This window comes from Trachypithecus francoisi, unplaced genomic scaffold (assembly GCF_009764315.1).
Source record: "Trachypithecus francoisi isolate TF-2019V2 unplaced genomic scaffold, Tfra_2.0 Lachesis_group11, whole genome shotgun sequence".
Taxonomy (NCBI): Eukaryota; Metazoa; Chordata; class Mammalia; order Primates; family Cercopithecidae; genus Trachypithecus; species Trachypithecus francoisi.
In genome coordinates this window covers 32,243,100-32,263,687 of record NW_022681456.1, presented here as the reverse complement: position 1 = coordinate 32,263,687, position 20,588 = coordinate 32,243,100, and the positions used below count along the sequence as shown (strand labels likewise).

The window sequence follows — 20,588 nt, the reverse complement described above, 5'->3', positions numbered from 1 at the left end:
GAGGTAAGAATAACCTGGAGATCATGCCAGGTTAAATCGTAAGCCTGGCAAAGGTATCTAAATTCTTTGGTATAAATTGTGGGGTTGGCAGAAAAATCTCCTAAGCGTTTTTCAATCTTTGAAAGATCTGCTAGTGAGAAGGGAACATGAACTCTAACTACGCCCTCTGCTCCGGCCACCTCACGCAAGGGTGCTAAGACCGCGGCGGGGGGGGGGGGGTTGGATAGGGTGGGAGTAGGAGCGGGGGCAGTTAGGCAATCTTTAGAGCGGGTATGGGCAGAGATAGGTGAGCTAAGATGACCAGGCGGAAGTGCCAAGGGGTCGGAGGGAAGTGTAGCCTCAACAATAGTGGGAGGGGCTGAGGAGGGAGGTGGAACAACCGCCAGAGCGGGAGGGGGAGGTGGAGCCGAAAGAGGAGGTGGGGTATACGGCGGGAGTGGAAGGGAGGGAGGGGAAGTAAGGTCTTCGGGCAACTCAGACAGGAAAGATGACTCCTCTTTTTCCGACTTTGTTAGGCCTGCGTCCTTAGCCAACATGACTTGAGCCAAGGAACACTGGCCACACAGGTCCGGACGAGAACGCAAGGCCCAAAATCCTTGTATATAATTAATTTCGGACCACTTGCCTAAGCGCTGACAAAAACTACTGAGGTCCGTCAAAATGTTACGGTCTAGAGTGCCCTCAGGCGGCCATTGAGACTGATTGTCTAATTTATATTGTGGCCACGCCACAGTGGAGAGGAACACCAGTTGCCTTCGCTTGAGATCTTGTTCTAATTGCAAAGTTTTGAGGTTTTTTAGAAGACACCCTAAAGGGGAGTCTCTAGGTATTTTGGATTGGGGGTTTCCCATTGCCTTCCTCTCGCCAATAGGCGGAAACGGAAACCAAACTCTACCTGGCTACAAAGCGTCCTTTGGAGCCACCAGAGACCGGTGAGAGGCTCCTGGAGCCGGAATGGAGATTACCTCCAGGCGGACGTCTCTGTCCTGGACGGTTCTCCCACAGAACGGAATGGAGTTCCTTTGGGCAGATGTCTCTGCCTTTGGGAACTCCCCTGGGTCACCTGGTGACCGGAAAAAACCTTGGGCCTGCGCAGGACTTCTGGCCAAGGGATATGAGAGGGAGGCAGAAGGTACTCACCCATAGGAGACTTGGAGGTGGGGAAAGCGATGTCCAGGTCCTGGTCCCTCTGGGGCGTGGAAGGAGGAGGCTCCTCGGACCTTGGGGTGCCCTGAGGAGGGGTCTCCTCCCGGGTTTCGGCACCAGCTGATTGGCTTTAAGGCAACCCCCAGAGCAAATGCCAGAGAAAAGGCAAGTAGGCAAGACAAAAAAACCTTTATTTACAAACCAAATGTGAGGGAGGGGCGAGGTTCACCAGCCTCTGGCGGTGGAGGCCGACGAAGTCGCTCCGGCGATCTCGGGCGAGGTTCCCAGGTCCGCACAGGAGCAGGGGCCAAGGAAGCTCGCTCCGGCGCTCTCGGGCGAGGTTCCTGGGTCCCACGCAGGAGGAGGGGCCAAGGAAGCTCACTCCAGCGTTCTGGGACGAGGTTCCCGGGTCCCACGCAGACGAGGAGGGGCCGAGGAAGTTCGCGCCCCGCGCCGCGCGCCCGCCGGGAGCGGCTTTTAGGTCCTGGGCCCAGGAGTGGGAGGGCAGTGGGCGGGACATAGGCGGGTCAGGGGCGGGGCGGTAGGCGTGGCTAGGCGGGTTCCGGTTTCTCCCCGTCGGAGGTCGGGTTGCCCCTGCGCAGTCGACCCATGTCTTTCCCGGGCGCGGGAAAGTTGACAGTGAAGAACCCGGAACTGCGCCATCTTGCCTCCGTTTGTCCAAACACTTACTATTGACTGAATTACAGTAGTGCCCTAATTAGTGGAAAGTTGAGAGCTTAGCTTATTCTAAATTGGGTTTTTCTTGTCTGAGGATTAATTAGGAAACATTTCCAAACTTATTTTACAGATTTAAAAAAAAATGATTTCCTCTTTATTCCGGCTCACTTTTGAATAGCGAATAAAACTAATCTCTAATAAATTTGAATATTGCATTGTTTTCATTTTTGAGTGTCTATTTCAATTCAGTCTGCATCAAGTACCAGTTCTGTGACAAGCACTGTGTAGAGCTGGACAAAGATGAACGAATCATGTTCTGACCTTAACGATAGAATGGTTGAGCTCACTCAAGCTCTGGCTGGAAACACAGAGGGCCTGGGTGCCCAATCCCAGCTCTGTAACTTGTAAGGCATGTGATTCTGAGCTTCAACCTCTTCATTTGAAAATTGGAAATAATAAAAATACCCATATAATATTGTGAAATTAACAATACAGGGTATCAGTGCGTATGGTATATGTTCGATAAAGGTATTTTATTTTTGTTGATAATGTTGGTGGCCCCTTATATATAAATAGATAATTTTAGTATATGTGAATTCTATAAATGCTGATGTTCATGGCCCAGTCTTAAAGATAGATCATTTAAGATTGGTGGGAAGTTTTCCCAATTCTAGGATATTACTTTTTTCTCCTCTTTTCTGTAGCACCATTTCTCCTTTCTTTTCCCCATCATTTCCTCTTCCTGCCTCCTCCTCGTCTTCCAGAATTATCCAGATTACTATCCACCTCTCCATTTCTCTTGGTTGTGTATACCTAGCCAATGTCAAAGGTACTGTTTGGCCTACTCTGTCTTACCAATAGGTTTTCAACCTCTGGCTCAATTAATGTGTATCCTTTTGTTAGATAACTGACTCTTGAAAATATTTATTGATGCAACCAATAAATAAAAAGAAAAAGGCTATTCCCCAGCCTTTTTCTACTGTGATACATGGTAATGTTTACTTATGCAACATGCTCCCTCATGTTTTCCTGTTCCTGCAGAAAGCACGTTAGAATACCTGGTAGTAAAATGATCGTATTATAAAGGTACCTTAAATCCGTTCTAATTTATTTTTTTAATCATTCCCAAATTTTGGCATTCTAATCATCATTACTGTCAAATTAATTGCAACACACCTCACCATTTTGTCTTATTAGGATGTTGTGACACATGGGTGAATAAGACCCCAAAATTTGACTATTGCTTCTTTCTTAAGACCTGTCCTACTGGACGTGTACCGTTTGACCTAGCGATGCTCTTCCTAAAACATGTACTTTCTCAAAGCACTTGCACATGTGCATTTTACAGAATGTTCATTAGAGCATTGTTTATAGTAATAAAACTTTATAAATAGACTAAGTATCCACTAGCAAGACAATGAGCCAGTAAACTGTAGTGTCCCATACAGTAGACTTCTGAGCAGCAGAGAGCATGATGGACTAGAGCGCCTTGTATGAACATCAATGAACCTCAATGCTGAGCAAGCAAAGCAACTTGCAGAAGAATAATTATAGCATGATATCATTTCTGTAAAGTTCTAAAATATGCAATACTGTATTTTTAGGAATACCTGCATGTTGTGGATTATAAAACATTCCGGATAGCGGTTACCTCTAGGGGAGGGGAATGCAATTAAGAAGGAGGACACAGAGAAACTTCAATTATATTTGCAAACTTTTGATTCTTAAATTTGTTAGGGGGTATATGGGTGTTTGATATCATTCACCAGCACATTTTTGTATGCTTAAACATATTTGATTAAAAGAAAAAGACGTTCACAAGATCTTTTTTTTTTTCATAATCAGCACGTATTGTTTATTAATATTTACTAGTTTCACAGCGCTGCTCAGAGGAATAATTAATAATGAACGATGGGTAAATCTACTTGCAGACACAAAGCACGGTGTATATGCTTTCTGGGACACTCACTCACACACACACGGACACAGAGGCAAGATCTTGGCAAGGCACCTGGTAACCCACGTGCAGCCAGAAAGAAAGATCTAAGCAGTGACCTCACAATTTTTAGATGCTTTTTTTTTTCTTTTTGGTAGTCGGGGGATACCACAGAGCCACTGGCATCGAAAAAGCAGCCCATAATTTCTTAATTTCTAAATGGAATTATTTATACCATACAGATAGCAACCAAGTCTAAGCAACATGTAACTTAGGGGGCAACTAGGAATTTAAACCTTTGAAACTAGATTTTATGTTTAAAGACGCTCAGAGGCTTCCCAACGGATTATCCCAACCTAGCAAGCGAAGGAGAAACAAAAACTTCCGAGCAAAGAAAGGCTTCCTGGCCCTCCCCGACTTTAGCATCCCCGATGGTAGAGCAGCACGCTGCTAGGAAGCGGACCCAATGTCACTGCCGCCAAGAAAGTCCATTCAAGGGCACCAGAGAAGCAGCAACTTAGTTTCATCCAGTTTTATCCAGCAGGTCCCAGCCCTTGGAGACCCCAGAGGTCTCTGCAGAGCGTAGAGTGTATCTAAAAAGAAGTCTAATTGGTATTGATCTATATGCCTAACTTTGCAGTTCTCAGGATGCGTGCTGTTTTAAAATGAGCACATTTCACAGGAAATTCTGGGCGGGAAATGGTGGCTCTGTTGTGGGAGTGAGTGGTGGCCACACCGAGTATCCCTTATGTTGGTCGTCTTTCGAGATACTATGAATGTAGCTTCTAAAAGGTGCATCTAACAGCAACGCACTGCGAAGGCCACAGAGGTCGGTCTCTTCTGAGCTTGCTGCCCAGGAGAGTTCCAGGGACCTCTGGAGTGTTCTTCTTGAACTCCCGGCTCTGTTCAATAAGCCGCTTTCTGGACTGCTCGCTTTCATCCTGCCGGTTCGCCAATACCGTTGCGGTGGCATCGAGTTCTCTCTGCAGCTGCTGTAAATCAAAGCGCTTCCAATATTGAAACATCGATCCCACATTGGCCGCCATCTTGAGACATATTGAGACGGAGTGAGCGCCACAAGATCTTATTTCGAAACAGCAGGAACTTATACACTGGGGGCCTTTTTGAACTATGAGAGTCAGTAATCTTATAAAAAGTGACAAATAGTGGGCCAGGTACCATGGCTCATGACTGTAATCCCAGCACTTTAGGAGGTCAAGGTGGATGGATCACTTGAGGTCAAGAGTTTGAGAGCAGCCTTGCCAACATGGCAAAACCCTGTCTCTACTAAAAATACAAAAATTAGCTGAGTGTGGTGGCATGCGCCTGTAGACCTAGCTACTTGGGAGACTGAAGCAGGAGAATTGCTTAAACCCGAAAGGCAGAGGTTGCAGTGATCCGAGATTATGACACTGCACTCCAGCCTGGGGGACAGAGTAAGACTCCATCTGAAAAAAATAAAAATGAAATTTTTTTAAGTGACAGGTAGATAATAATAAGAATCATGAAACTACCATTTATGAGCATGGTGTGTTTATAACCACACTGCATGCAGTATCTCTTAATCCTCAAACATCCTCTGAAGTGAGTGCTATGGTTGTCCCCATTTGAAAGATAAGAATCCTAAGGCTTAGAGATGTTACTTTTCTAAATTCAAATAGTTAGTTCTTGGCAGAACCAAGATTCAAACCCATGTTTGTTTTTTCTTTAACCAACAAAGTAGATATTACTGTATTCCTTCAAGATGTTGTCACTCCAACCATTAAGATATAACCTAGCCATATTATTTGGGAGGGAAAAAAGTGACCCAGGACTCAGAGTTTTGTTTTTGTTTCATTTAGAGATAAGGTCTTGCTGTGTCACTCAGGCTGGAGCACAACTGCGTGATCATAGCTTACTGTAGCCTTGAACTCCTGGGCTCAAGCAGTCCTCCCACCTCAGCCTCCCAGGTATTTAGGAATAAAAGTGCGTGGCAGCACACCCAGCTTGAGTTTCTTAAAAAAAATATTGCAAGCTGCCCACATGTTTACATTCTTGGGCTCACAAAAGGTAAATTCTATCTATGAGGCAACTTCCCTCAATAAAAGTCTACCTTCAAGCTGGAATATCGGTATTTGTCAGTCTCATCTAGTGCATAAAATACTGAGCCCTAAAAGCAGTAACAATCATTATGAAGTTTCTGACTTTATTGTGACATGGATGTTTTATTTTTGAAAATAATTCAATTTTTAAAAATGTTAGTTATCTTTGACAAATATATTATTCCAAAGGGTTCCTTACTTCCTTTCCTACCACCTTATAAATTAAATTAAAATTAGTCATGTATACATTTTAAATAGTCCTACAAGGTTTGTTTTGAAAAACAGCAATCTCATGCCCCACAATGCTTTATATTTGCCCCTCCCAAGAAGCAGCCCCTTTCAACTCTTTTGCCTGTTTATTTTGGCAATTAATGCCTCATATATAAATAAATTATTTTATTATTACTTCGATGTTTTTCAGTTATAGGAGAATCTATTGACTTCCTCCAAAGAGAATAAGAATTTGCTGTTTGTTTCTTCCCTACAGTTCTTACTACAGTAGATAGCTATTCTTATCCTTTCAATGTAGTTATATTACAATTTATTACATTATTATAATGTAGATCACTGTTTACATGATGACTATACAAATGCTACCCAGAGCTAGGTCATATAGTACAATATGAATCATTTTCCTCTTTTGCGCTGTTTTTGCTTGAACTAGAGTAACTCATTCTCTTGATTTTTTAATTTTCAAAGTTTTCTATGTACTTATTACTAATTCCATCTTACATTCTGCCAGTTACTTGGCAGAGTTTATCTAAATTGTCTAAATTTCAAGATGTTCAGATGCATCAGATATGTAATCAGTTTCATCTTCCTGAGAAAATTACTCTGGAGCCTTCTGACATGTTCCAATCTGAATTCTTGCCTTCCACTCTTGTTACAAATTATCATCTTGGTATCTTCCTTTACCAATATCCTAGGATTCTCTTTGTCTTTCACTTTTGTGGCATCTTCTGTTTCCTGTGTATCATTTCTTACACTTTTTTATTGTACCCTCGTTTTGCATTCTCTAGTGACTTCCTAATAAGATTATGTGGATGGTATTATTTTTGTGATCATGCATACTGTTATGGGTCAAATTGTGACCATCTAAAATTCACATGTTAATATCCTAACCCCAGTATCTCAGAATGTGGCCTTATATGGTGATAGGGCCTTTAAAGAGGTAATTATATTAAAAGGAAGTTATTAGGATGGGCCCTAATCCATTATGACTGGTGCACGTTGTATAAGAGAAAATTAAAACACAGACATATATACACATAGAAGATCATGTGAAGACATATAGAGAAAACAGCTATCTACAAGTCAAGGAGAGAAAATTTAGAAGAAAAAACTCTGCTGACAGCTTGACCTTGGACTTTCAGCCTCCAGAACTGTGAGAAAACAAATTTCTATTGTTTGAGCCACTCAGGATATGGCACTTTGTTATGGCAGCCCAAGCAATGAGGTATATGTTCATTATACTGCACTCATTATGATAGTTGGTCTAGGTATAGAATTCTATATAAAACCAAAATCTGTTTTCCTCACAATTTTTAAATTCTTGATCTTTTAACTTCTAAAATTAATATTCAGTATTCCTGCTGATAACTTCAAAAACATTCCAATTCCCAATTCTCTGTGTGTAACCTTTCTCCTCTATGGAGCTTTATATAATTGTCTGTTTGGCCTCAGTATTCTAAAATATCATAGGAATGTATCGTGATGTGGTTCTATGTTTATTTATATTACTGGATGCTCAGTGAACCCTTTCAACCTGTATACTCTTGTCTGTCAGTTCAGAAATTTTTTCTTGAATAATTCTTGAATGTTTTAGCTGATTTATTCCTTTTTTGTCTTTCTGGAATTCCTATTTTTCAGTTATTGGGTTTCCTGGGCTGATCCTCTCATGTCCTTACTTTCCTCTTTTTTTGATAATCTATGTATTTTTGTTCTGGGAGAATTCTTCAAGTTATTTTCTGGACCTTCACCCCACTTTTGTAGGTCACTTCATGCCCCAGTTCTAAGACTTTCTGGGATTTCGTAGTATAAATACGATTGTTCTTGGGTTTTCCCCAGAGCTGGTTTAGCATTCAGTTTTTTCTGGTTTTCTAAGTCTATTATTACATAGATCTGTCTGCTTGGCACGTTTCAACATTTTGATACTGTTGTTTTGTGCTATCTTTGTTCTTTGAGAGTTCCTGCAGTTATTTAAACATACACACCCACTATGCATGTTACTATCATTTTCATGGGATTTTGAGAGAGACAGAGAAATTGTATGCAAATATTTAATTTTCCATCTTTACTTGGAAGCTCAAGAGCAAGTGTTTCTTAATTTGTGTTTAACACTTAGATAACAAAGATGATATCATGAAGTACAATTAGAAATGGCCATTTGTATAAGGAAAATTACTCACAATCCTTTACATTTCAGTAACCTGTCACCCTGATCTAAAAAAGAGGCTTTAAAATCTTTACCAAATAGTCAGAACTTTCAATATTATATATTTGGCCTAGCAATCTTCTCATCTTTTTACTCGTAAAATATCTACTCTAGATTAGAAGTTAGATACTGTGCTGCAGTTGCCTAAGGCCCAGAAAACTCTCAAAATAGGCCTTGTCACATAAAAAATTAATTGATTGCTTGGTTCCTACTTAGATTTTCATTAATTTGAGGACATAATATAAGTGACAGTTAACTGTATCACCTTTGCTTCTCCTTGTTAAAAAAGAAATACCTATTTAAAAGTCTAATTAAGAAAGTTTCCTGAAATATTTATTTTTAAGGCATTAACCTTCCCTATTGTATTATGGAATAATACAACTTTAAACATCAGAAAAGACTGGTATGTTGGTTATCTGTTGCTACATAACAATCCACTACAAAACTTACTGACTTAAAACAACAAACATTTTATTTGCTTATTATTCTTTTGTTTTAGCAATTCGTGCTAGATTCAGCTGGGAAGTTCTTCCACTGCTTTCACCTGGAGTCAACGTGTGGCTGGAGTTGTCCCTTTGCTCAATGAACTGGATAGTCCAAAATGGTCTCTCTCTGTCATTCACATAGCTGGGGGATGCTGCCAGCTCTTGGCTGCATTTCTGTCTGCATGTGGCTCATCTTCAAAGAGGCTCATTTGGGCTTCTTTACCCTAGCAGCCTTGGGGCAGCATTCCAAGTGGGTAAGAGTGGAAGCTGCAGAGCCAAAAAATCATGGAAATTACTTCTGCCATATTCTGTAGATTAAAGCCATTCACAAATCCATCCCAGATAAAAGAGGTAGAGAGGTAGAGTCTACCTCTTGATAAAAGGAGCAAGAAATTCACATCCCAAAGGAGTGTATATAGATAGGAGGAATCGTGGCTTTTTTTGTTTGTTTATTTGTTTTTTTGCAATCTACCACAGACTACTGTCTGGCTGAAACTTATTCACATTTTTTCCACATATACTATCATTCCCATCCCAGGATCTCCATGGATCTCATCCCAATATTGCATCAGGTTCAAAGTCTTGGATCTCATGTTCTGCATCAAGTGAGTTGAGGGTGAAAACCCTTGGCTACAACTCCTCAGGTGTACACTCTTTGTGAACCAGAGACCTGTGAATGTAAAAGATAAGTTACCTGCTCCCTACAACTCCAACACATAGTGATGGAACAGGGGCAGAATAATTGCAATAGGCACTGCCATTCAACATGGGGAACAACAGGAAGACTGTAGCAGTCACTCATTCACATTAATCTGAAACTCAGCTGGGCACATGCTTCAGGCTCCTTCACTCCAGGGGCAAAAAACTCACCTTGATTAGTTATCTGTTTCTGTTTCCTACTTTGCCACATGCCTTAAATTTTTGGATTCACGGATGTCAATAATGTAACTATAATTCTAAAATAATTGTAGTTACCCCTTCCTCCTGAAGTTTTTAACCACGTAGATTTTCATACCTTTGAGAATCCTTGTTTGTTTGGCCCACCTCAGAAATTCCATAATACATGTAAAAAAACAAATTGAAAAACCATCTTACTTGCCTTTATTTCCCCAAAAGTAGTACCACATACAAAGCATTGTCATAAAATGATACTGATTCTGAGAATCTTCAAATTAGAAAAAAAAGTTAAAATGTATCTATAATATAACCTGACAATTTCTGGAACACCCAGTGGTTCTCTATGGGGATCACATGATTTACTTATTTCCTTGGGGCCTAGAGTAGAGCATGAGACAAACCAAGCCCTGCCCTCACAGAGCTTACAGTCTGCAGGGGGAGAGGGACAGACAACAAAAATGTAGACACATCCCCACCTTATCCCAGCTCTATTTTTAAAAATTTTAGAGAGTAAAACATAAGAGAATAAAACAGGGTAATGGAAGAGAGAGACAGAATGAGTGAGAGAGTGAGAGAGAAAGAGAAATTATTGGGGCAGGAGAGTGACTATCTTACCGAGGATGATGAAGAAGTGACATTTAATTTGAGACCAAAATGTTGGGAAGAAACAAGTTGTGCAAGAATCTGAGAAAAGCATGATCAAAAGCCTGGGCAATAACAGTCTGGGTTTGTTTGTTCAGGGTCAGAAAACAAGTTCAATGTTGCTTGTTTACAGTGAGCAAAGGGAAGAAGAGAGGAGATAGGGTCATTGGTGTGAGCAGAAGAGAGGAGATAGGGTCATTGGTGTGGGCAGGAGCCATGAAGGACTGTGTGGAAAGGTGAAGTCATTGCAGAGTTTTAAGTGGAAAAGGATAAGATTTTATTTATTTTTTAAAAAAATCATTGTGGTTGCTGTGTAGAGGATGGACAAAAGAAAGAGTGAAATTAGATGGTACAGTTAGGAGGCTATTGTAGTAGTCCTAGAAACAACTTAGGAGGGTGAGAAAGGGTCAGATTCAGGATAATATTTGGGAAGAGGAGCCCAGAGACCTTGATGGATTGGATTTTGGCCTTGAGAGAGAGGGTCAACGATGCATCTCAAGTTTGTGACTTGTGAAATTGGGTGTACTTCAGTTCTGTGTTTTCACTTGTATTTTAGGTTCAAGGGTACCTCTGGAGAAAAGGGAACTCTCATACCCTGCTGGTGGGAATGTAAAGTAGTTCAGCCATTGTGTAAAACAGTTTGGCGATTTCTCCAAGCATTTAAAACATAACTACCATTTGACCCAGCAGTGCCTTTTTTTAATATGGAAAAGCCTAGGGGAAGAACAGGTTTTTCCTTTATAAGAGTCCAGGTCAAAAGTGCTGTTTTAGAAATATTTGGTTTGAGATTTTTCTTAGACATCAAAGCAAGATGTCAAACAGGCAGTTGAATGTGGGAGTTCAGTTATTTACCAGCAAGGCTTTATGACCCACCTCAATACTTTATAGTCTTACTTTGTGACTAACCCTGTCCTTGGGTAACTAAGACATGGTGACCCTCATTTCCTGACAAGTAGACATTCAATGAATTCCCCAAGGGCACACAGCTAAAGTGGAAGAGCAGGACTTGAACCAGGTCTTCTGGCAACCTACACATAGTCTTGTAGGGCACTGCTCACCCTCCTCTACTCTCCTGCTTGTTGTAATCAAGGGGAAAGGCAGGGTAAAGATACCATTCTGGAGGCAGTGGGTGTGCCACATCCTCAAAGTGTCACCCCTGACTTAGGCAATTGTTTATCTGTGCTGTTCATATAGTGTCCACCCGCTACAAGTAGCTACTTAAATTTAAATTTTAATCAATTAAAATTAAACTAAGTTAAAATTCACTTTGTTACTTTTACTAGTCACAGTTCAAGTGCTCAATAGCTACATGAGTGTCATATTGGATAGCACAGATAAAGAAAATTTTCATGATCTCAGAAATTTCTATTAAACAGTGCTGGAGTCTAGATTAATCTAAAGTTCCCTTCAGTTATATTAATTTGTGAAGAAAGTGTAGTCTTATCCTCAAAGCTGTGATCTAAGGGGAAAGTTTAGGAAAAAAAGAAAGTTACCTACTTTAAAATTAGCATATTTTATAATAAGCTGATTTTAGATCCAGCATTAATGAGCACCTTTCCCCAGCTCACACCCTTGAATATTTGTGTGTTTGTCATGTTATCTATTAAGAGTATAGGTTCCTCTGAGGAGGAAAACTAGGTTTTTTTCACCTTGCATTCCCCTCTCTGTAAATCTGTAACACCCATGTCCATATTATACACACCCTCAATACATACTGCTTTGCACAGAACAAACGTAATATTTACTTGCTAAATGATCCAGCATATCACAGCATTTTACAACGTTACTGTGGACAGTTTGCCACAGGAAGAACCTATCAATCAGAGAGCAAAAAACTCCAGGAGGTCTGTAGCTAAAACCCAATTGCATGGCATATTTGTTTCTCATTTCTCCCTTCCTAGCAAAAGGGATATTGGGACCTCTATCTTCCACCACCCTGGGTGAAAACGAGGTTGCTCACTACCCCAGAAAGCAGTAAGGTCGAGCTTAGAGGGGAGTCAGTGGGAGGTTCAGGCCCTGGTCTGCCCATTACTTCGTGAGCAGGCCAGCAAGGTCTTCCTCACAGGGTGCGATGGAGGCATGCAGAAAGCCCTTCACACACACATGCATGCAGGCAGACCTGGGCCCCTTGAAGTTCCCTTCACAAACACAGGAGAAGATTTGGAGCAAAACAGATGGTTTCTGAATTCCTCCTTGACACTTGCTGGTTGTGTGTCTTTGGGCAAATTATATTAGCCCTTCAAAATAGCAGGATAAGGAGATGTGTGGATATAGGCCTTGATCACAGAGTTAATGCTACACCCTTTCAGCAGTTTATTCCCCTCCTCACCGAATTTCAGGGGGAACGTGAGAGCAAACCTAGAGCAGAAGTGTGCTTTCCTTTTAATTTTTCTTTTTAAAAATATTTCAAATGTTTTTTAAGAAGCAGAATCTCACTCTGTCACCCAGGCTGGAGTGTTGTATTCATAGCTCACTACACTCTCTAACTCCTGGGCCTAAGGGATTGCCCTGCGTCAGCCTCCTGAGGAGCTGGGACTACAGGTTCACACCACCACACCCAGCTAATATTTTTTTTGAATTTTTTGTAGAGATGAAGTATTACTATGTTGCCCTGGTCTTGAACTTCTGGCTTCAAGCAGTCCTCTTGCATTTGCCTCCCAAAGTGCTGGGATTGCAGGCATGAGCTACTGCACGCAGCCAAAAATTGCAGTTTTTTTAATGTCTAATAGTACTTACACATGGGAAAAATTTCCTAAGTATATACAATGAAGTTTCCCTCCTGCCTATCCAGCCACCCAGTTTTCCCCAGAGGCAACCAGTGTTTCCTGAGGTGTATGTGTCCTCCCATGGTCATTCTGTGCATGCACAAGCAAATATGTCTATCAACATATTCATTTGCATGTACTTCCTAACATGTGCACGTTTTCCTCTGACACAAATAACTCTGTGACTGTTTTGAACCTTTTCTCCCTGTCCTGTCTTAGAGATTTTTTTTAGATCTATACCAAGGGCCCTTAATCTATTTATAGGTGCAGAATATTCCACTGTAGAGTTGTACCATAATTTCTTATCCTATCCCCCACTGATTAATTATTCAGGTTATTTCCAGGCTTTTGCTATTATAACCCATGCCATAATGAACATTGTTGTACATCTGTCACTTTGTACATGGGTAAGTCTATTTGTAGAACACATTTCTAAAAAAAAAGGAATCCCTAGATTAGATGGTATGTAGTGAAGATATATATGTAGTTTTGACAGGCCTGACCAAATGGCCCTAAAGAGTTTGTATGTTTGCTATCCCCCCAGCAATGCATGGGAGTGGATATGAGTTTCCAAGCTAATGTGAAGTCCTGCTCAGAGACTGAGAACCAAGTCTCCTGTTTGCTGGAGTTGCTTAGCTTACATTGTGTACATGAGGGGGTGGGGGATATGTGTGTGTATGAGAGAGAGGCTTCATTTGGAGAAAGCTGTGGCTAAGTGTGAGAACCATGATATGGGAAATCGTCACTGTTGCTTCTCATAATCCTCCAGTTTGAAAGAGTGACCCACAAAATGAAAGTGCTCTACACCCCGCAGGAAGATCCTTAGACATGCAGTGTGAAGGCAGTAGTTCAGCTGATAGCTAGAAGAGATGGCAAGAGCAAGAGCAGAGACCAAGATTATAAGAAGATGAGATTTAGTCTTATAGCCCCTGTGTTAGACCATTTGCATTGCTATAAAGGAATACCTGAGACTGGGTAGTTTATAAAGAAGGGAGGTCTATTTTGGCCACAGTTATGTAAGCCTGTACAGGAAGCATAGCACCAGAATCTGCTCTTGGTGAGGACTTAGGAAGCTTCCAATCGTGTTGGAAGGTATAGAGGGAGCAAGCATGTCAGATGGCAAGAGTGGGAGCAAGGGCAAGGTGGGGCAGAGGGGAAGTGGGGAGCCATACTCTTTTAAACAACCAGCTCTTACATAACTACCAGAGTGAGAACTCACTCATTGCCATGGGGGTGGCACCAAGACATTCGTGAGAGATCCACCCCCATGAATCAAACACCTCCCACCAGACCCCACCTCTAACACTGGGGATTCCATTTCAAAATTAGTTTTGGAGGGAGCAAACATCCAAACTATATCAGTCGCCAGCATTAGCTAGTGTTCTTCAGATGGTCAACTTATCTGATCCAACTTTAAGTGTTTCTCATGTGCTAAGCCCTTTACCTGTGCTGAAAATGCAGAGATGAGCATGGCCAGTTTCTGCCCTCAAGAAACTCATCCAAGGAAGTGGGCCATGTGGGCAGATGGCTTTCATAGAATGTAATAGAAACTACAGCAATTATGACAGCTAACTCTGAGAACATCTTCAATGCCAGTCAGTGGGCTCGGCACTACTTGTCATCTCACTACAACAGTAGCCCTGTGAAGGTGATTACAGTGTTATCCCTATTTCACAGAAGAGGAAACCAAGACCCAGAAAAGTTGAGGGGTAGCCCTAAAACCACATCATAGGTGGCACTACTGGAGTATATGCTGAGGTCTGTCTGACTTCAGAGCATTGAGATAAATCAGAGATGATGTTGAGCATACCCAAAGCTAAAAGTCCCTCCTCCTCTTCCACCAGTGGTTCTTTGCTTCCTTCTCTTTTTATTGCATCACATTAATTGTTCTCATGCTGCTAATAAAGACACACTCAAGACTGGGTAATTTATAAAGAAAAGGAAGGTTAATGGACTCACAGTTCCACATGGCTGCAGAGGCCTCACAATCATGGTGGAAGATGAAGGAGGAGCAAAGGCACATCTTCCATGGTGGCAGGCAGGAGAGATCATGTACAGGGAAACTGCCTTTATAACACCTTCAGATCTCATGAGACTTACTATCACGAGAACAGCACTGGAAAAACCTGCCTCCATGATTCAATTACCTCCCACCAGATCCCTCCCATGACACATGGGGATTATGGGAACTACGATTCAAGATGGGTGTGGGGACACAGCCAAACCATATCAAGCACCACACTGCATTTCAGAGTGAGGGCATGGGAGTCAAGCCAGAGCCTCTGGGGAAGATATGGTCTGAGCTGAGATTTAGAAACAAATGAATAAAAACATGGAAATGAGCAATCTGGACAGAGAAACTCTCAGCTGACCTCCAGGAAACCCAGCCTCCAGGCCTCAGGAAGTAGCTGGCAAACAGAGGCAGGCAAGCAAGCAGAGTGGCCACAGGGTCAGCCTTTGGAGCCATACTGCCTGAGTTCAAATGCTGGCTTGGCCCCTTTTTAGCTCGGTGACGTTGGGTGCATCACTTAACCTCTCTGATTCCTCACCTGTGAAATGTGGCTAATAAGTACTTCCCTTATGGGTTGAAATAGGGATTGAATGAGTTCCTGTATTGAGACTGTTTAGAATAGTGTCTGGCACGTGCCCTGTGTGTTTATCCCTCTACAAAACCTCCAGGTTCCAGGTACAGCTTAGATGTAGGGAAAAGAAAAACAAAAATGTGAAGCTTGTCTGTGGTGCTTATTATAGAGAACAGTTACATGTGCTCAGAAAATGTAATGTGATGCTATAAAAAGAGAAGGAAGCAGAAAACCATTTAATGGAGGAGGGACATGCGCTTTTGGCCTTGAATTTTCTTGTCAAGCATAGTTGTGCTTATCAGCTTTCGGTTGTCATCTAGAATTGTGAGTCAAAATGGGCTTTTTTATTTGTTGTCTATTTCTTTATGACATCTTTACTTGGTATTAAAATGTAATGGCCTGTCTCAAATCAGGTGAAAAAGCAGAGGAGGATAAAATACAAAGAAACACATTCAATGAGCCTCTTGCTTTTCTCCTCTTCCTCTTTGATGCTATGAAATGTTTTCAGAAAACCTGAGAGATAAATATCAGATAAATGCTGCAGCATCCTCATTTACCCACACAGCGTTTATCACTCATCCACCAAGACAAATTACCTTTCTCCAAGAGCAGTATTCAGTAAGAGAATCCAAGAGAAGTAAAAGTGAAAGAAAAATACTTCAATAAATCAGTTCTCGTGATTTACTTTTTGTCTCTATATTCCCTGGCCTTTCTCTCCTTTATCTGTTATCCCAGAGTCACATTTCCAGCCCTGTTGCCTAACGAAACCCCATGCTTGGACCAGTCTTTCTCGAGGCCAATTTTTTCTCTTCCTCTTATTATTTGAACAACTCCTGAGAATTCATCTCCTTGAAGAAAAACATTTAATAGCAAATTCCCCATCATAAATTACCATGACCCTCACATACCTGTGTATCAGCCACTCACTGGATCCCTGGGCTACAGAAGTTATGATTCAGGCTTTTGTCCTGAGTGAGCTCATGGTCTTATGTGGTAGGAAAGGCATGCAGAAGGAGGTTGACCTTGCCTTTCTCTGCCATACACTCATGTTCATTTCCTTGATGTTCTCACTTCCCCACTAGACTGTAACCTTCTCAAGGACAAGGATTTTATTTGTTTTGTTGACCATTGTATAATTAGTACCTTAAGGGAGTGTCCTCAGTAAACATTTGATGAACAAATGAAAACAAATAAAATACAATATAGAATGATCAGTAAATTGATGTGCTTGCAAAATAAAGAATAGCACAAAGGAAGGAGTAACTGAATGCTTTGGGGGACAGAAGTGCAGTTGGAGGGGTGGGGAGACTCTTTGGAGGAGGTGACTTCTGAGCTGAATGTTGGGGATAATGCCTACATTTATATGCCTTTGCATGATGTCCAGCTTATAGGAAGTGCCCAAGGAGTTTGCTGAGTTGATAAACTTTGTAATTTATGAAGGAGTCATAGATACAGTATCTCTAATACTCTACCATTTTTTGCAATCCTAACAAGGGGAGACATGGCAATTTCATGCTGGATTATGTAGCTCTGGAAGCTCTGCTACCTAGAAAACCTCTTAGTAAGGTACAAGCACCTACTGGAAAGCTGTGTATGTATGTGTGTGTGCACACACACACATGCACACACACACATCACACACATACCTGCACATGCACCCTTGACAAAGTAGACTGGCTGGGGCAGTTGCTGGGAGACAAATCAATCTTAAGTGTGTGCTTTAGAGGAAAGATCCCATTCACGAAAGAACATGGAAAAGGTAAGGATAGAGGTGATTTCCAGAGGCTGGCCTCTCACCTCACCTGTGAGCCAGACCACAACTCATTACCTAACTCCTATATCCACCACCCAAGCCAGTTTTATATCTTAAAATTTCTGAAAATTCATTGATTATGCCATGGGCGAGGCTAAGGTAGAAGAGAAGAGGAGAGAAAAACAAAATGAATTTTTAGTTGAATTTATATAATGACCTTACTGAGGAAAACAAGATACAAGACCCAGATGTGCTATTAGTTTATTTTTAGGTTTCTTAATTTTGTTTAGCTCCAGCTCCTTCCTGACATGAATGATGTTCATGCCGAAAACCAAAACTACTCATACCTGTGAGCCTACTCTCCTGGTATGATCTCTGGCTCCCTCAGGCTGTTCCAGACACACCCTGTCTATGACTGATTGAAGACATCCGCATCTGAGAAACACCAAATTATAACAAAAATTAGATCCATCACCTCCAGTTAATTCTCAACTTGTGTTTTTAATATATGTGTGCAGCTTCATCATACACAACAAGGAAACGTTCTTCAACAATGCCACAAGAAGTAGAATCGTGCATCACATTTTACAAAGAATAAAATATGAAGAAGGAAAAAATAAGATTGGTAAGTAGTATGTTAGTATAACAAACTACATTTGGCATTTGGGAATTACAGACTTTTTCCCTTGGTTTTATTAAGCTTGTATCAATTCTAGCAATGCTTGTCACTTATAAAACCCCTAACTAATCCTTTGATGAATAATTCACAGTGTAAAATCTTCATCGCATCCTTAAATACCTTCTTTAAATAGCATGTCATCTCATTTGTCTAGGATCATGGAGAAATTCTCTCATTTTAGAAAATGTTGTGTGCCAGGCACTGAACTAGATGTTGGGGAGATAAGCGTAGTTCTGTTCTGGAGCTTGTGTTCAAGAAATTAAAAGCAGACAATAAACAAATAAGTAAATACAATAGCTAACATAAAGAAATTAAACTGGATGATGATACAGAAATAGGCTGGCAAAAGGTAGGAGTTAGTTCAAGCTGAGATTTGATGATGAGGGCAAGCATCACTGAGAAGCTGAAATTTGAACTGAGACCTGAATGCTGGGGAACCAGTGTGGGAAGATGGAGGGGTAGGGTTTTCCATGCAGAGGGAGCTGTAAGCATGGAGATGAGCTGTCCCACATAAGCAACTTCTTCAGTCATCTCCTCCGTTAAATAGACTCCACCATATATATTTTAGACATTTTTGTGAGAATGTGTCCATATTATATTATACATTTCCTGCCTTGTTAAACAGATTATTATATATCAAGAAGGGTTGGGTGGCTTTGTTTTTATCTCTTTTTCTAGCAAGTTTTTTATCAATAGTTTTAATAATGACCTATATCAGTCAGGGTCTAATCAGGAGACAAAAGCACAAGTAAATTGAACAGAGAAAGTTATACAATTATAATTATATAAGTAATTAACTATAACTAATATATAGTTATATATTAACTATATATAACTATATAATTATATAATTATATAATAATTATATAATTATAATATATAAGTAATTAACTATTACAGGGGATTCGAATAATGGAGGGTTGGCTAGTCAAGGGTAAGAATAACTCTAAAGAATAGAGAAGTAGCAGATATTAGGAGCAGCTACCACCCCTGAGAAGACTCCCTCCTACAGTGCTAAGCTGCAGATCCTGCTGGAAGAGGTACAGCCATGGCAGTGCAGTTTGCTGGGGGCTCTAGAAATCTGCCCTCTGGAGTACTGGGGGAAGCTGCCTGGAGTGGCTCCAGGGAAGTCATTCTTTGGGAGTTGCTACATCAGCAGCACTACTCTGTGAAGCCCCCCGAGAGAATACTGGAAATCTGCCTTTGGGGAGTACCGTGTGTTTCCAGCCACCACACACTGCAGGAGCTGGGTACTATAGAAGTATGTGCTGCAGAAGCCTGCTGAGGTATCATACTGGTATCAGGAAGAGAAACCCCTTCCTCCTCCAGTGTCCCTCCCAGTGCCTTCTGCTGGCAAAGCTTAACGTTGAATCAGCTGTTAAAGGAGAAATAGTTACAAGGTCCAGCTCCATTATTGCAAAGCAGGCAATGAAGTTGCATTTGGAGCTGAGGGGAAATAAGTTAATATCTGGTGCATAGCCCAGATTACCTGTTTATCAAGCTTTCAGGTAGGGTGAAACTAGAAAATTGCATTAAATGACAAGACTCAGTAGCTGGCACTCAGCCAAATCCAGCAAGGTGACATTTAATAATTTTGCATTGACCATTTCTAATGTGTATTTTCTTTTTCTTTCAATCTTTTAAAAAATATTTACTAATTCAATGAAAATGTTATTTAAACATACATTTGGTAATTAATGAGATTTGAGATTTTTTCAAATTTTTATTTTATTCATTTACATTTGTTTGAATAGAAAAGGAAGTACATAGAATATTACATTAATATAACTAAAAAATTTTAAAAATAATTTTTAATGTAAAGTCTTACAGTCAAATTTAGCAAAACTACCTTGGTACACTGTGGGAGAAATGTTGCTCAACATCATAAGAGGAACAGATTTGGGAGTTGAGCTGAATGCAAGCTCGGTGTGAGTCACCAGCATAATGAAACTGCCAAAAAAAAAAAAAAAAAAACCCGCCTACTTTGATCGCAAGCTGCATACGTTAAAATATAACATGGAGAAATAGATAGCTTCCTAGTCCAGATCTGATTACAAATGGAATATTATGTTTTGTGAGAGTCAATGTACGGGGGTATGGTGAAGTCAAACCTGATTTAGGTCTTTCTTCACTTTGATGAATTGTAGTTAAACTTTCAGTAAAGTCTTCCGTGACCATTCCAACTTGAATGAATTCTTCCCTCTTCTGAATTCCTGTGGCAACTATTTTTGGAGTCTGTTTGATAGTTAGTCATATACAACTCTTCTTTTGTTGTCTTGAATTACATTCAATGACATGAAAATCTACCACATAAAGAGAACCACTCATAACATTTGCATACTGAATAATTTAAATGTTACCTTGGTTACTTTTTTATCTTAATTTCTTATTCATTCATACAGTTTTTAGAAACAAACTTAGGATGTGCTATGCATCCTTTTTATCGTACTTTTTTCAGTTAACATCGTGCCATAAGCATACTAGAAAGTAAGTGAGTGAAAGTGAAGTTA

General features: G+C 40.7%; 1 protein-coding gene across 2 annotated transcripts in view; it reads left to right on the top strand.

Annotated features, from left to right (window-relative positions):
* The window catches only part of ANO4 (anoctamin 4), a 237,195-nt gene that overhangs the window by 115,871 nt on the left and 100,736 nt on the right, over positions 1 to 20,588 (top strand). For both annotated transcript variants that reach the window (XM_033220911.1, XM_033220912.1), the window contains exon 7: positions 17,918 to 18,024. In XM_033220911.1, coding sequence (XP_033076802.1) covers positions 17,918 to 18,024 — 107 coding nt within the window. The remainder of the gene's footprint in view (positions 1 to 17,917; positions 18,025 to 20,588) is intronic.